Raw genomic sequence first — 14155 nt, 5'->3', positions numbered from 1 at the left:
AGATAGCTATTAGCTAGCGAATGGTTAGCTAATAGCTAGCGAATAGATAGCTAATGCCTAGAAAATAGATAGCTAATAGCTAACAAATAGATAGCTATTAGATAGTGAATAGATAGCTACTAGCTAGCGAATAGATAGCTAATAGCTAGCTAGCTATTTAGCTAATAGATTATCTCTGTCTCGTGGTGGGTGTGCAACATCAAATCAGATCCCGTCGACACTTACTATATAAATCAATGGTATGTATTGTATTGTATTTTTGACAGCCGCCCTCATTTATTTCAAGCTCATATAACTCCAGACCCATATCATTTAGGAAATAACTTTTTTTTCATGATGAAAGAAGAGAGTCTACAGTTTCTAACGCTGCACTGGATGTTTATTTAGTCCTAAAATTTTATATTCCGTTTGCCTTTTGTTCAGCCGTCCCCATTTCAAGCTCAGATAACTCCAGACCCATATCATTTAGGAATTAACTTTTTTGTTCTGATGAAATAAGAGAGTCTAAAGTTTCTAATGCTGCATTGAATGTTTATGTAGTCCTAAAACTCAATATTTCTGTGGGTTTTGGAATTTTAGTGACAATGACAAAAACCCTGGCACTGTAGTGAACACATTTTTGCACATGGCTGACAGTGAATGAGTTATTGCATTCAACACATATGATGTTTTTAAGATACATATTTTTCAGCTTCCACCCCCCCCCCCCAAAAAAAAAACAACGAAGAATATTACTGCGTGGCATATAACACTATCATTTTCCTCATTCGCCATACACATCCATTTTTATTTTCCTGGTTTTAACATCATGAAAAGACGAAAGGGGATTTAGTGCAATTTATGCAGTGCATGCTGGGAGGATGTAATTGAGCCTTGTCGCATTTTGCGACTCCTCTAAACGTCCTGTCACAGGGCCACGCTAAGCTGGTTGGAAAGAGATTGCTTTGCAGCACCTTAATCAGCATAACGCCGCAAAAAAATAGGTGGACTGGCTGTAACATAAAGCACAATGTTCATTAAAAAAGCTATTGTGGCACCACTGGTACCCCCGGACTGAGATCGAGCTGGATTTGTAATCACAGGCCGTCCAGTGTCTACGCTGCAGATGTACAGTGATACCTTGGCTTACGAACGTAATTTTGGTTCCCAGACAGAGTGTGTAAGGTGAAAAGTGTGCATCCCAAAAATTAATTTCACATAGGAAACAATTAAAATGAGAATAATCCGTTCCCAGGTCCACATAATTTTTTACTTTCTAATTTTCTAAGCCTTAAAACTACACAAAATATACCTTATTTTGTGTATAATAAATGTGCTATGGTATTATAATTAAATAAACTGTACTGTATAACAAAGTCGTTTTATTTACCTTTGTGATGGTCGTTGGTGGCTTGATGGAATGGAGTGGCTGGTTTCATCAGCATTAAACACTTGATGATGAATGTAACTTCCTTCTTTCACCATCTTGAGGAATGACCCTTGTAGGTGCTTTCTCTGTGATCATGGTATCAAGTTCTTCATCAATTGTGATCTGTTTAGCTTTTTGCATCAAGTGTACAGATGGCTTGTGCGGGTTGTTTGTGGAGCCTGATTGACTGGATATTTTAACCTTGCAGTCTACACTTTGTCTTTGAACTATCAAAGTTGAAACTCACTGTCGTCTGCCTGTCTCATTAGTGTTTAACCCCCCCCCCCCCCCCCCCTTCACTGCTGCGCTCTTGACCAATCACGTGGCTTTAACCGAAGACTGGGGGCGGGGAATAGAGGACAAAAACAGTCGGGTGCCATTTTGTTGTTAGAACGGGCTCGTTCGCGAACGACACATCACTCATTGAGGCAGCTCCGTGTATGAAAAAGGTTCGTATGCGAAGGTAAAATTTTCATAAATGTAAAGTTCGTAAACCGCAAAGTTCGTAAGCCAAGGGATTCGTAAACCGAGGTATCACTGTATTTGTAATTGTCACACGTACAGTCGCAAAGAGATGAAGCAGCATGTCACGCACCAAGCGGCCTTTTAGTCAGTGTCAAAAGTCAGTTGTGTGTCGTATGTGCTCGACTTTGAATTTGGGTGACAAGGCCCTTTTCTTTCTTGTCACCGTCGAGCGGCAACAAAACGGCACAATAAACGTCTGCCATGTTGTTTCATGTTTGCGAAAAGTTTCAAAAGAGTTCAAATTGCCGGCTCTCCAAGGGTGTTTTTGTGTGCATGTGTAAGCCTCTCGGGAGAGAATTAAGTCAACCTTTCAAAAGAGGAATTCTTGTTTCGTGCGTTTGAAAGTTTCTTGCAAGAAGTTTTATTTTAAACATAAAAACATTTGTCAGGCATATACAACCGTGTCAACTTGCTATGTTGCGTCGAGGTCGAACACAATTTTGCATTCTCTCTGGTTTCTATATATCTAGCTACCTAGGTATCAAGCTAGATAGATGGATGGCTTGAGAGCTAGCTAGCTGTTCTACCTGTCTGTCGATCTAGCTATCTATCTATCTATCTATCTATCTTGCCATCTAGCTAGCTCGCTATCTAGCGATCTATCTAGTGATATAGCTAGCTATCTAGCCAATGATATGTAGCTAGCTTGCTAACTAGTGAGCTAGATATCTAGCTAGCTAGCTGTCTAGTTATCTATCTAACCATCTAGCTAGCTAGCTAGCTATCTAGAGCCTCTATCTAGATAGCTAACTAGCTAGACCATCTATCTATCTATCTATCTATCTATCTATCTATCTATCTATCTATGTATCTATCTATCTATCTTGCCATCTAGCTAGCTCGCTATCTAGTGATATAGCTAGCTATCTAGCCAATGATATCTAGCTAGCTTGCTAACTAGTGAGCTAGATATCTAGCTAGCTATCTGTCTAGTTATCTATCTAACCATCTAGCTAGCTAGCTAGCTATCTAGAGCCTCTATCTAGATAGCTAACTAGCTAGACCATCTATCTATCTATCTATCTATCTATCTAGCTAGCTTGCTATCTAGCTCGCTAGCTAGCTTGCTATTTACCTTGCTATCTAGCTAGCTATCTACTTTGCTAGCTATCTACCTTGCTAGCTAGCTAGCTAGCTTTCTACCTTGCTATCTATCTAGCTATCTCGCACTATCTATCTAGCAATTGCTATCTAGATAGCTAGCTAGCTAGATGAGTGACGGGACCTGCAGTCAGTGGCAAATTTTCCCATTGTGGGACTAATAAAGGTTTTCTGATTCTGAATTCTGTGGTCGTGCTCTTTGCAAAAGTTCTTTTTTTTAAATTCAACTAAAAGTGGGGCATATCTGAAGCTCGCTCAGAATTTTGAGTAAAAAGGAAAAAAAGACCAAATGTTGGTTTGTAACAAAAAAAAAAAATATATACATATTAGTCACTGCGCTGCGTCATTATTATAGAGTATAGAATAAGACGATGATTCTGAGCCAGCCAGTGTTAAACAAGGGCAGAAATATCCACAATCCTCAGCTTGGGAGTCAGATAATTTTCCCAAGCCATCAGATGTTCGGAGATGATCCGAAGCAGGAACATCATATCCCGGATAAATCCTCACGAGACACCCTCAATGCTTTTGGCCGGCCCGCCTCCATACGGCAAAATGAATTAGGTTGGCGGGTTGATTGAACAGACCAAATAGTGAGAGAGAGGGAGAGGGAGAGAAAATACAAACCTCAACACAGTTCACATTGCTCACCAGGCTCGTTTTTTTGGGGGGAGGGTGCTCGTATCTTCGCAAAGTATGTGGATTATTATCCTTTGTTGACTCACATTAGTAAATCTGCGTGTTGTTTGTTTTTTTTCTTCCTTAGAAGTGTGGGAATCACACACCAGATGGAGTGTGAGGAGTCCATTTCGAGCAGGTTTTTGTGTCTTTGAGCAGCTGACATGTTTCCAGTCCTGTGCAGTCTCGGAGTTCTTGCTGAATAGTGTTACAGTGGGGTCTTGGCTTACGAACTTAATTGGTTCCCAGACAGAGTGTGTAAGGCGAAAAGTGTGTATCCCAAAAATTAATTTCCCATAGGAAACCATTAAAATGAGAATAATCCATTCCCAGGTCTCCATAAAATACAATTTTCAACTAAATAAGCCTTAAAACTATAAACAATATATCTTATTCTATGTATAATAAATGTGCTATTGTATTGTAATGAAAGAAATACACTGCACAGTATAATAAAGTCGTTTTATTTACCTTTGGGATGGTCGTTGATGGCTTGATGGAATGGAGTTCAGACTTCTTTTTCCAAAAAAGGTCTCATCATCGTCGACATCGGGTAAACACTTATGATCGTTTACAGACTGCAAATGACCAAATGACAACCGACACCTCGGTACAACTTGCGTCCTTAATTTGTAAATTCACTTCAAATGACTTCTACTGAGCGCATTTTACAAAGATTGCACTGCAAGACGTCCTGGCGTGACGTCACGGACTTCTGAATTTCCGGGGTAGTTTTTGATAGTTTTGGGACACTTAAAGTCATTTTTATTGGTGTTTTGCATTTGACTAAAAATATCAGCCTGCGTCTTTTGGGTATTTATTATTATTATTATTATTATTATTGGATTGGATTTGTCTTTATTAGTCTCGCAGTGGAGAAATTTACATTTCACAGCAGCAAAGTTATTATTATTAGTAGTATTATTATTATGATTAGCATTAGCATTAGTATTATTTTATTATTATCAATAATAATAATAATAATAATAATAATAATAATAATAATAATAATATTGTGCGATTGGCTGGCAACCAATTCAGGGTGTCCCCCGCCTCGTGCCCGAAGACAGCTGAGATAGGCTCCAGCAACCCCCGCGACCCTCATGAGGAATAAGCGGTATGGAAAATGAGATGAGATAATAATAATGATAATAATAATAATAATAATAGTATTATTAGTAGTAGTAGTATTAGTAGTATTTTATTATATAATAATAATAATAATAATAATAATAGTAGTATTAGTATTATTTTATTATTATTATTATTATTATAACTATATCGGGAGAAGGATGCTGAGCCTTGAACTGCCAGGCAGGAGACCGAGAGGAAGACCGAAGAGGAGATTTATGGATGTGGTCAAAGAGGACATGAAGGAAGCTGGTGTGAGAGAACAGGATGCACAAAACCGGGACAGATGGAGGACATTGATTGGCTGTGGCGACCCCTGAGGGGAAGAGCCGAAAGGAAAAGAAGAAGTAGTAGTAGGAGTATTTTATTATTATTATTATTATTAGTAGTAGTATTAGTGTTAGTAGTATTTTATTATTATTATTATTATTAGTAGTAGTAGTAGTAGTAGTAGTAGTAGTAGTAGTAGTAGTAGTATTTTATTATTATTATTATTATTATTAGTAGTAGTAGTAGTAGTAGTAGTAGTAGTAGTATTAGTGTTAGTATTATTTTATTATTATTATTATTATTAGTAGTAGTAGTAGTAGTATTTTATTATTATTATTATTATTATTATTATTATTATTATTATTATTATTATTAACTCAGCTGCAAATTCGATTTTGGGTTAAGGAACAAGCTGGTAATTAGGTGACGAGAGGCAAATCATACATTGCATAGACACAACAGAGAGGTGACATGGTAAAATATGTGGTGCAGAACTACTTCCTCCATCAGCCAGACTCGGGCATTACTTGCAAATCCCCCTTTATCCCGCTCATACCAGCACCATAAATCCCCCCTGGCCTGCTCACATCCTGTCACGATGCCGATGCCGTCGCCGCCATGTCAGCACTCCACGACGGAACGGCGTCGCCTCGCTGACAGCACGGACAAGCAGCCGCATTACAGACATCATCAAATTGTGCTGATGACAAGAGGGAGGCAGGACACGTCGCCGTCTGTTGTCATCATGTATGACATTTGAATGTGACACATCGCGGAAGATGTATCGCAGGCAAATGGATTTATTGAACATCTCGTGAGGATCCCGACAGAATTCTGCCTTGTCGACGTGAGTCGCGCGACAAAACCGCAAAGCTGGAAGGACTCAGGCAGACGCGTTGAGAAATGTAAAAGTGGAAAACAAAAGTAGATCAAATAAATCTGGTTTGCTGTCTTCAATTGGATGAATTTACATAACGCGACCATAACCTAACATTTAAAAAAAAAAAATATGGTATACCGAAATTAGCTTACGAACTGTATTATTATTATTATTATTATTATTATTATTATTATTATTTTATATACCTTGGCTTACGAACTGAATTGGTTCCCAGACAGTGTTTAAGGCGAAAAGTGTGTATCCCAAAAAATAATTTCCCATAGGAACCCATTAAAATGACAATAATCCGTTCCCAGGTCCCCAATAAAACATAATTTTCTACTTTGTCATTTTCTAAGCCTTAAAACGACACAAAATATACCTAATTTTATGTTTAATAAACGTGTTATAGTATTATAATTAAAGAAATAAACTGTACTGTATAATAAAGTACTTTTATTTACCTTTATGATGGTTGTTGATGGCTTGATGAAACGGAGTGGCCGGTTTCATCAGCATTAAACACTTGATGAGGAACGTAGCCTTTTTTCACCATCTTCGGGAATGATTCCTTGTAGGTGCTTTCTCTGCGATAATTTTACCTAGTTCCTCATCAATTGTGTTCTGTTTAGCTGGGTTGATAGCTTTTTGCATCAAGTGTACAGATGGCCTGTGCAGGTTGTTTGTGGAGCCTGATTAATGGGACTTTTAACCTTGCAGTCTACACTCTGCCTTTGAACTATTAAAGGCCACCTTCCCTCATTGCTGCATTCTTGACCAATCACGTGGCTTTAACCGAAGACTGGGGGTGGGGAATAGAGGACCAAAACAAGCCGGCTGCCATTTTCTTGTTAGGAGAACGGGCTCATTCGCGAACGACACATCACTCATTGTGGCAGCGCCGTGTATATCCCGAAAAAAAGTTTGTATAGCAATGTGAAAATGTTCATAAATTTAACGTTCGTAAACCGAAAAGTTCATAAGCCAAGGGGTTCGAGGTATCACTGTAATCTTCTCATTGCTAGCTGGCTAGCTATCGTGCCACAAATCAGACATGAGCTTGCCTTGACCTAACTAACTAAACGCGATATGCAATAATGTCAGTGTGCGTACAGCCCAGCAAAGCGTTTTGAGACCGTCTCACTTCAATGATTGGGGGGGGGGGCATCATTTTTCTTTTGAAATAAAAAAAAAAAAATAACTGAGGTTTTCTTCCATTGTCACACTGCCGGTGTTTTTGAGCGAAATTGTTCAAGTCAAGAGTGTGACTAGTGAGATTGGTGGCAAATTGAGCTGCTCTCTCATGCAGCAAAGAACAGTGGCACCATTTCCCATCCATCCCCCCGTCGACTATCACACCTTCATCACTTGCATTGCGTTGTAGACGATTGATCAACACCTCCGAACTATTCTGGGCCGGAAAATGTAAAGGCTTCAAATGTTACCTTCTTCTTTCATGGGGGTTTGGATGTACGCGGATTAAATGTGAAAAAAGGAAGCTCGGTGATACCTGAGGCGACCGGGCGCAATTTATCCGCAGACTGCGTGTCATGATGGAGCTCCAGATGACTTCCACAAATGGCCTCTCATGAAGCACAATATATTTTATTGCGCGTGAACTCTCGCCCAAATTGTAGGCGGTGTTGACTGTGACGCGAGATAATAACATCCTTAAAACGTCCTCCAACCCCGACGATTTAAAAGTGCCGTATAGTCAATGTAAAGGCACCTCGGTAACAAAAGTATTGTTGACAACAGATAGAAATACTTGCTACGAGTCCACTGCTACAGTTTTACAGCTTAGTTTAAAAAAGTAAAAATATTTCTCATAGGAAACCATTAAAATGAGAATAATCCGTTCCCAGGTCCCCATAAAACGTAATTTTGTACTTTTCTAAGCCTTAAAACTACACATAATATACCTTATTTTATGTATAATAAATGTGCTATGGTATTATAGTTAAAGAAACTAACAGGACGGTATAATAAAGTTGTTTTATTTACCTTTGTACTAACAATAAAGTTGAAACCAGTCCAAATTTCACTGTTTTTTAACCATTTTCTCACCTTTTCACTTTCTTTTCTCTTCACTTTTTTTTTTTTCAAGCTCTGTCGTCTGTCTTTCCTGTTCATGTGCAGCTCTGTGTTTCTGTAACCCCTCCCCCTTCACTGCTACGTGTGCCCGTTCCCTCCTCTACCACGGATCTTGACCAATCACGTGCGGCTTTTACCGAAGACCGGGGGCGGGGAATAGAGGACAAAAAAAAAGTCGGCTGCCAATGCCAGCTCCTTGTTAGGAGCTCCAAGAACCGGCTCGTTCACGAACTACACATCACTCATTGTGATGTGAAAAATAGTTTGTACGCCAAGATTATATTTTTGTAAATTTAACGTTCATAAGGCGAAAAGTTCGTTAGCTAAAGCGTTCGTAAGCCAAGGTATCACTGTAGTTTGTTTTTCTACTTCTTTCATTTCATCTTCCTTTCATAACTTTGCTGTTGTGAAATATAAATTTCTCCGCTGCGAGACTAAGAAAGGTAAATCAAATCCAATCAATCAGGCTACGCTAACGGAATACAATCCAACACAACAGAGCTTTTATTCATATAGAGCTTTCACAACCTCTTCTGCTGTAACAAAGCACAACATTTGAAATACAATGTCCCATGAATTCAGAGTATCGATCCATTTACAAGGCACGTTGTATTCTAAAGGTGCACTTTGAGAAAATTGGATGGGATTGTACCTTGGTGGCAAATGTACTGTAAACATTTGCTTTTCATGGGGGGCAAATGGACTGAGCCCTTCCATAGAGCAAAAAGACACAAATAATCGACTGTTGTATTGATGCATCGATGCCGCAAGCATCATAAAGCAGCAGCAACAATGAAGCCATTTTACAGAACCTTATTCCGTGATGAACAATATGAATAAATTGGTTTTGCATCACACATTGGCTCGTACGCAAACGGTATGAAGTCATGATGCTACCTTTTGGCATTTACGGCATGCAAAGTAAGGAAATGTTACGGCCGACTGGCAAACTGCGACATTTCGCTTTCGGTTTCATATTTCACATGGCGTATTCAAGGCCCATCAAACACAGAGGACATCTCAAATGCAGTCAATGAATCAAACTTAACTCATTCACTGCCAGGCATGTGCAAAAATGTCTGCACTCCAGTGCCAGGGTTTTTGTTATTGTCACTCGAATTCTAGGACTCACACAAAAGGCAAACGGAATATTGAGTTTTAAGACTACATAAATATTCAATGCAGCGTCAGAAACCTTATACTCTCTTCTTTCATCAGAAAAAAAGACTTAATTCCTAAATGATATGGGTCTGGAGTTATATGAGCTTGAAATGGGGGCGGCTATACAAAAGGCAAATGGAATATTGAGTTTTAGGACGACATAAATATTCAATGCAGCGTCAGAAACCTTATACTCTCTTCTTTCATCAGACAAAAATAGTTAATTCCTAAATTTTATGGGTCTGGAGTTATATGAGCTTGAAATGGGGGCGGCTATACAAAAGGCAAACGGAATATTGAGTTTTAGGACGACATAAACATTTAATTCAGTGTCAGAAACCTTATACTCTCTTCTTTCATCAGACAAAAAATAGTTAATTCCTAAATGATATGGGTCTGGAGTTATATGAGCTTGAAATGGGGGCGGCTATACAAAAGGCAAATGGAATATTGAGTTTTAGGACGACATAAATATTCAATGCAGCGTCAGAAACCTTATACTCTCTTCTTTCATCAGACAAAAATAGTTAATTCCTAAATTTTATGGGTCTGGAGTTATATGAGCTTGAAATGGGGGCGGCTATACAAAAGGCAAACGGAATATTGAGTTTTAGGACGACATAAACATTTAATTCAGTGTCAGAAACCTTATACTCTCTTCTTTCATCAGACAAAAAATAGTTAATTCCTAAATGATATGGGTCTGGAGTTATCTGAGCTTGAAATGAGGGCAGCTATACAAAAGGCAAGCGAAATATTGAGTCTGGACTACATAAACATTCAATTCAGTGTCAGAAACCTTATAGTACTCTCTTCTTTCATCAGAAGAAAAATAGTTAATTCCTAAATTTTATGGGTCTGGAGTTATATGAACTTGAAATGGGGGCATATGTCCGAAATACAATGCAATACATACATATTGGCCTCGATGCTCTGCCACTGATTATTTGTCAAATAATTGCCTTTAAATGTTCTTGTTTCCAGACTCCCGAGCCGGTGAAGGCGCACCACCCAAACTCGACCACGCTGTCATCGGCGGGGTTGTTGCCGTGGTGATGTTTGCCATCCTCTGCGCGCTGATTGTCCTCGGCCGGTATTTTGCCAGACACAAAGGTAAAAACGCGACCAATCACACTTGACCATGAACTCATCCCGTGTGTCTTTTGTTGTGGTTTGATAGTCGTCTGGAGTGTGTTGTTGTTATTTTGTTTGCAGGCACTTATTTCACGCACGAAGCCAAAGGGGCGGACGACGCCGCCGACGCCGACACGGCCATCATCAACGCCGAGGGCGGACACACCAACACGGATGAGAAGAAGGAGTATTACATCTAAAAAAAAATGCGCAAGGGAGGCTGGTGGTGTCTAAACTCTTGATTCAGATTCTTGTTTGATAGCTGGCGGGGTGGTGGTAGAATGATGATTTAGACAGGAAGTGAAATTCGGACTGGCATTGGCCTTGTGTTGAGAAGAGGCTCAGTCTCCTGGACTGATGGGGCCTAAACTTCTGTACAATTTCTTTCTTTTACAGACTATTTCGTGCCTTGTTCTATCTCTGTTTTTTTTTTCTTTCTTTCCCGTCATCAGTCCCACTCACCTGCTTGTTGGTTTAGATGTTTGATTGTGGACCCTCAATCTGAAAATGGCTTGGTAAGTGTATGTGTGCGAGTGTGTGTGTGTGTGTTGTGTGTGTTATATTGTGCCATCGATCAAAAGGGATGACTATGATGACCCTCTGATAGAGAATAAGAACTTATCGTATTTAAAAGTTTCATTGTATGGTTAGCCAACATGTGTGACTTGAATACACAATTGAAGCACAGACAACCTAGGGTTAATCTGAGGTCAACAGCTTGTTAAACTGTCATCTTCATCTAGGAGATCTGGCCTTGGACAGAATTTAGGACTTGGGGAAACTACTTTATCGCAGGACTAATTTAGGACTGGAATCTCGGTCTCAGGAAAAACTCATTAGCCAGGTTACAAATTTATCAGTTCATGGAAAATACAATGTTTTATTGCTTACAGCTGTTCGTGCTTAGAACTCAAGAGGTGTGGTATTCTAATCAAGAAAACTGTGTTTTACTAATGTATCACTTAAATTTGCAGATACTCTCAATATATAGCTTGGCAGAGGGCTGCAGAATTCAGGCGTCGGTCATGAATGGCTACGTCTCCTGCCGGCAGTAAAGACAATCTTTCTGTGTTTGAGTCTTTGTCCACAGTGTCCGATGGAACATCTCTGACATCTCGCAGTAAAAAACTTCTAGAATCAGAATCATCTTTATTGTCAAGAATGTAGAACACACAAGGAATTTGTCTCCGGTAGTACACGCTGCACTAGTATCATGTCAGAGATGTTCAGTCGGACACTGTGAACAAAGGTTCGAACGTAGGAAGTTTGTCTTTTACTGCTGGTAGGGGACGCAGCCATTCATGACCGACGGACAACTTCTGCAGCCCTCTGCCAAGCTGTTTATTGAGAGAATATGAACATTTAAAGGATGACCGACACCTCCGGACAAGTTGCGTCCATGATTTGTAAAATCACTACAAAGCGCATTTTACAAAGATTCCACCGCATATAGCTATATTTTACGTTTTAAGACTCACGCTGAATATTCATGCTAACGAGGCCCTAAGTGATGTCACGTAGGGTATTTAGGTATTTAGATATTAACATGGTTAAATTGACAGTTCTTAAAATGTTACCCCTTAATTTTTGAAATTGAATATAAATCGTCCTGAATGCACGTTGTGCCTGATAAGGCCCCCTCAAGACCCCCCCCCCCCCCATCCCATGATGAGAAGTTGCCTCTCTGTGTGTCAGTGTAGATGTCTTGACAGCCAAGTTAGCTTTAGGCATTAGCCGTGGTGTAAACTTGAGTCTAATGATAGCAGAACAATGTTCATCATTGAGTTGATGTCAGTTTTGGTGTTTTTTGGGGAGTTAGCATAAATGTTTACCAAAAAAAAGTACTATTTTAGTTACATATCAATGATGTTTTTCCTCTTTTATTATGTTCACAAAATCATATTGATCAGCTTGGTTAAAAAAAATCATTTCATTATGCTAAATTGGTCTTCGGTCTACTGTTGCAAAAATTATGAAATGAAGAAAGTAGATGATAAATGCGATATGAATAAATATGAATATGCGCGTCTTAACTCATTCACTGCCAGACGATGTGCAAAAGTGTGTCCACTCCAGTGCCAAAATATTGAGTTTTAGGACTACATAAACATTCAATGCAGAAAAAAAGAGTTAATTCCTAAATGATATGGCTCTAGAGTTATATGAGCTTGAAATTAAGGGCAGCTGTCCAAAATACAATGAAATACATACATATTGGTTTATATAGGCCTCGGGCCACGTTGTGTAAGGGATTAGCCAGTTAGCTGAATAGCTAGCTTTCTAGCTAGCTCGTTTGCTCACTAGCTAGTTCACTTGCTGGCTAGCTCGATCATTCAGCTCGCTGGATCGCTAGTTAGCTTGCTAGTTAACTTGATAGATGAGCATGGGATTTCACAAGTTTGATTTGCTTTGATGGGCTTGTGTTAAAGAAAAAAAACATTGCCAAAGGCCATGGCTAGCGCTTTATCGGCACCCAAGCATGAAAAAAAAACGAACAAATTTGGGAATGTTTCAACATTTTTGTTTTTTTTTTTCTTCAATTCCTGAATAAATTTGTGAATGGCAGTGAATGAGTTAAAAATTGATGTGATGCAGTCTGCAGGAATGAGTAGCGGTACCTTTTGGGCTAAGTCCGTTTTTGACATTTTCATAAGTAAGATATATCCTGGGGGATCTATTTGACATTTGTGTGTGTGTGTGTGTGTGTGTGTGTGTGTGTGTGTGTGTGTGTGTGTGTGTGTGTGTGTGTGTGTGTGTGTGTGTGCGTGCGTGCGTGCGTGTGTGTGTGTGTGTGTGAAAATGTAATACTGTATGTATAAAATGTCACCCGTATTATCATTGACATTCACCACTAGTGATGTATACCCCCATGGCATGATGGGGCAAAATGAACAAGGGAAATTATCAACATTGACAAATCCGGGGTATTCAACGTTTTTTTTGGGCCGAAAACCTGCTTTTCAAGACAACCAACCTACCGCGATTGATCGTTACGCACACATAGACGCTGATTCGGAGGCGCGGGGTGCACTTTGGCAGCGTGTTTAACTGCATGAACATCACCACTGTAGCTCTGCTTCTGGTACCCCTGGTGAATTGCAAATCAAACAAACCTTTAATTATACAATACAATACAATACAATATACAATACAATACAATACAGTACAATATACAATACAATACAATACAATACAATACACAATACAATATACAATACAATACAATACACAATACAATATACAATACAATACATATTGGTTTATATAACGTTTTAACAAGAGCTGAATCTGTAACAAAACACTTAATATGGACAGCTATAATATACAGGAAATAACATTCAAAGAATAATTTCAATAAAACAACAGCCATAATTGCAAGCTACAATTGGAAACTGCTTCCAGTGATGCAGATCACGTGAAAAACTAGGTTAAAAGAGTGCACATATTTTTTTTAATACTTTTTTTGGGTGAAAATGTACACTCACACTAAAATATTAACTCATTTACTGCCAGACATGTGCAAAAATGTGTCCACTAGAGTGCCAGGGTTTTTGTCATTGTCACTCGAATTCCAGATCCCACAGAATATTGAGTTTTAGGATGATATAAACATTCAATGGAGTGTAAGAAATATTAGATTATCTTCTTTCCTCAAAAAAAAATAGTTAATTCCTAAATTATATGGATCTGGAGTTATATGAGCTCGAAATGAGGGCGGCTGTCCAAAATACAATGCGATACATACATATTGGTTTATATAGCGCGTCAACAAC

The 14155-nt window shown here is 39.0% G+C and overlaps 1 protein-coding gene across 3 annotated transcripts in view; it reads left to right on the top strand.

Annotated features, from left to right (window-relative positions):
• cadm1b (cell adhesion molecule 1b) overlaps positions 1-13173 on the top strand; it is a 165174-nt gene extending 152001 nt beyond the window's left edge. For all 3 annotated transcript variants that reach the window (XM_089014203.1, XM_089014204.1, XM_089014202.1), the window contains 2 exons: positions 10233-10361; positions 10464-13173. In XM_089014203.1, the coding sequence (XP_088870329.1) occupies positions 10233-10361; positions 10464-10582 (248 nt within the window). In that variant the 3' untranslated portion in view covers positions 10583-13173. The remainder of the gene's footprint in view (positions 1-10232; positions 10362-10463) is intronic.
• Positions 13174-14155: the final 982 nt, after the last annotated feature.

This window comes from Hippocampus bargibanti, linkage group LG14, assembly GCF_051943395.1.
Source record: "Hippocampus bargibanti isolate YZ-2025 linkage group LG14, ASM5194339v1, whole genome shotgun sequence".
Classification (NCBI taxonomy): domain Eukaryota; kingdom Metazoa; phylum Chordata; class Actinopteri; order Syngnathiformes; family Syngnathidae; genus Hippocampus; species Hippocampus bargibanti.
The sequence above is the reverse complement of the archived record's forward strand: the minus strand, read 5'-3'. Positions and strand labels throughout refer to the sequence as shown.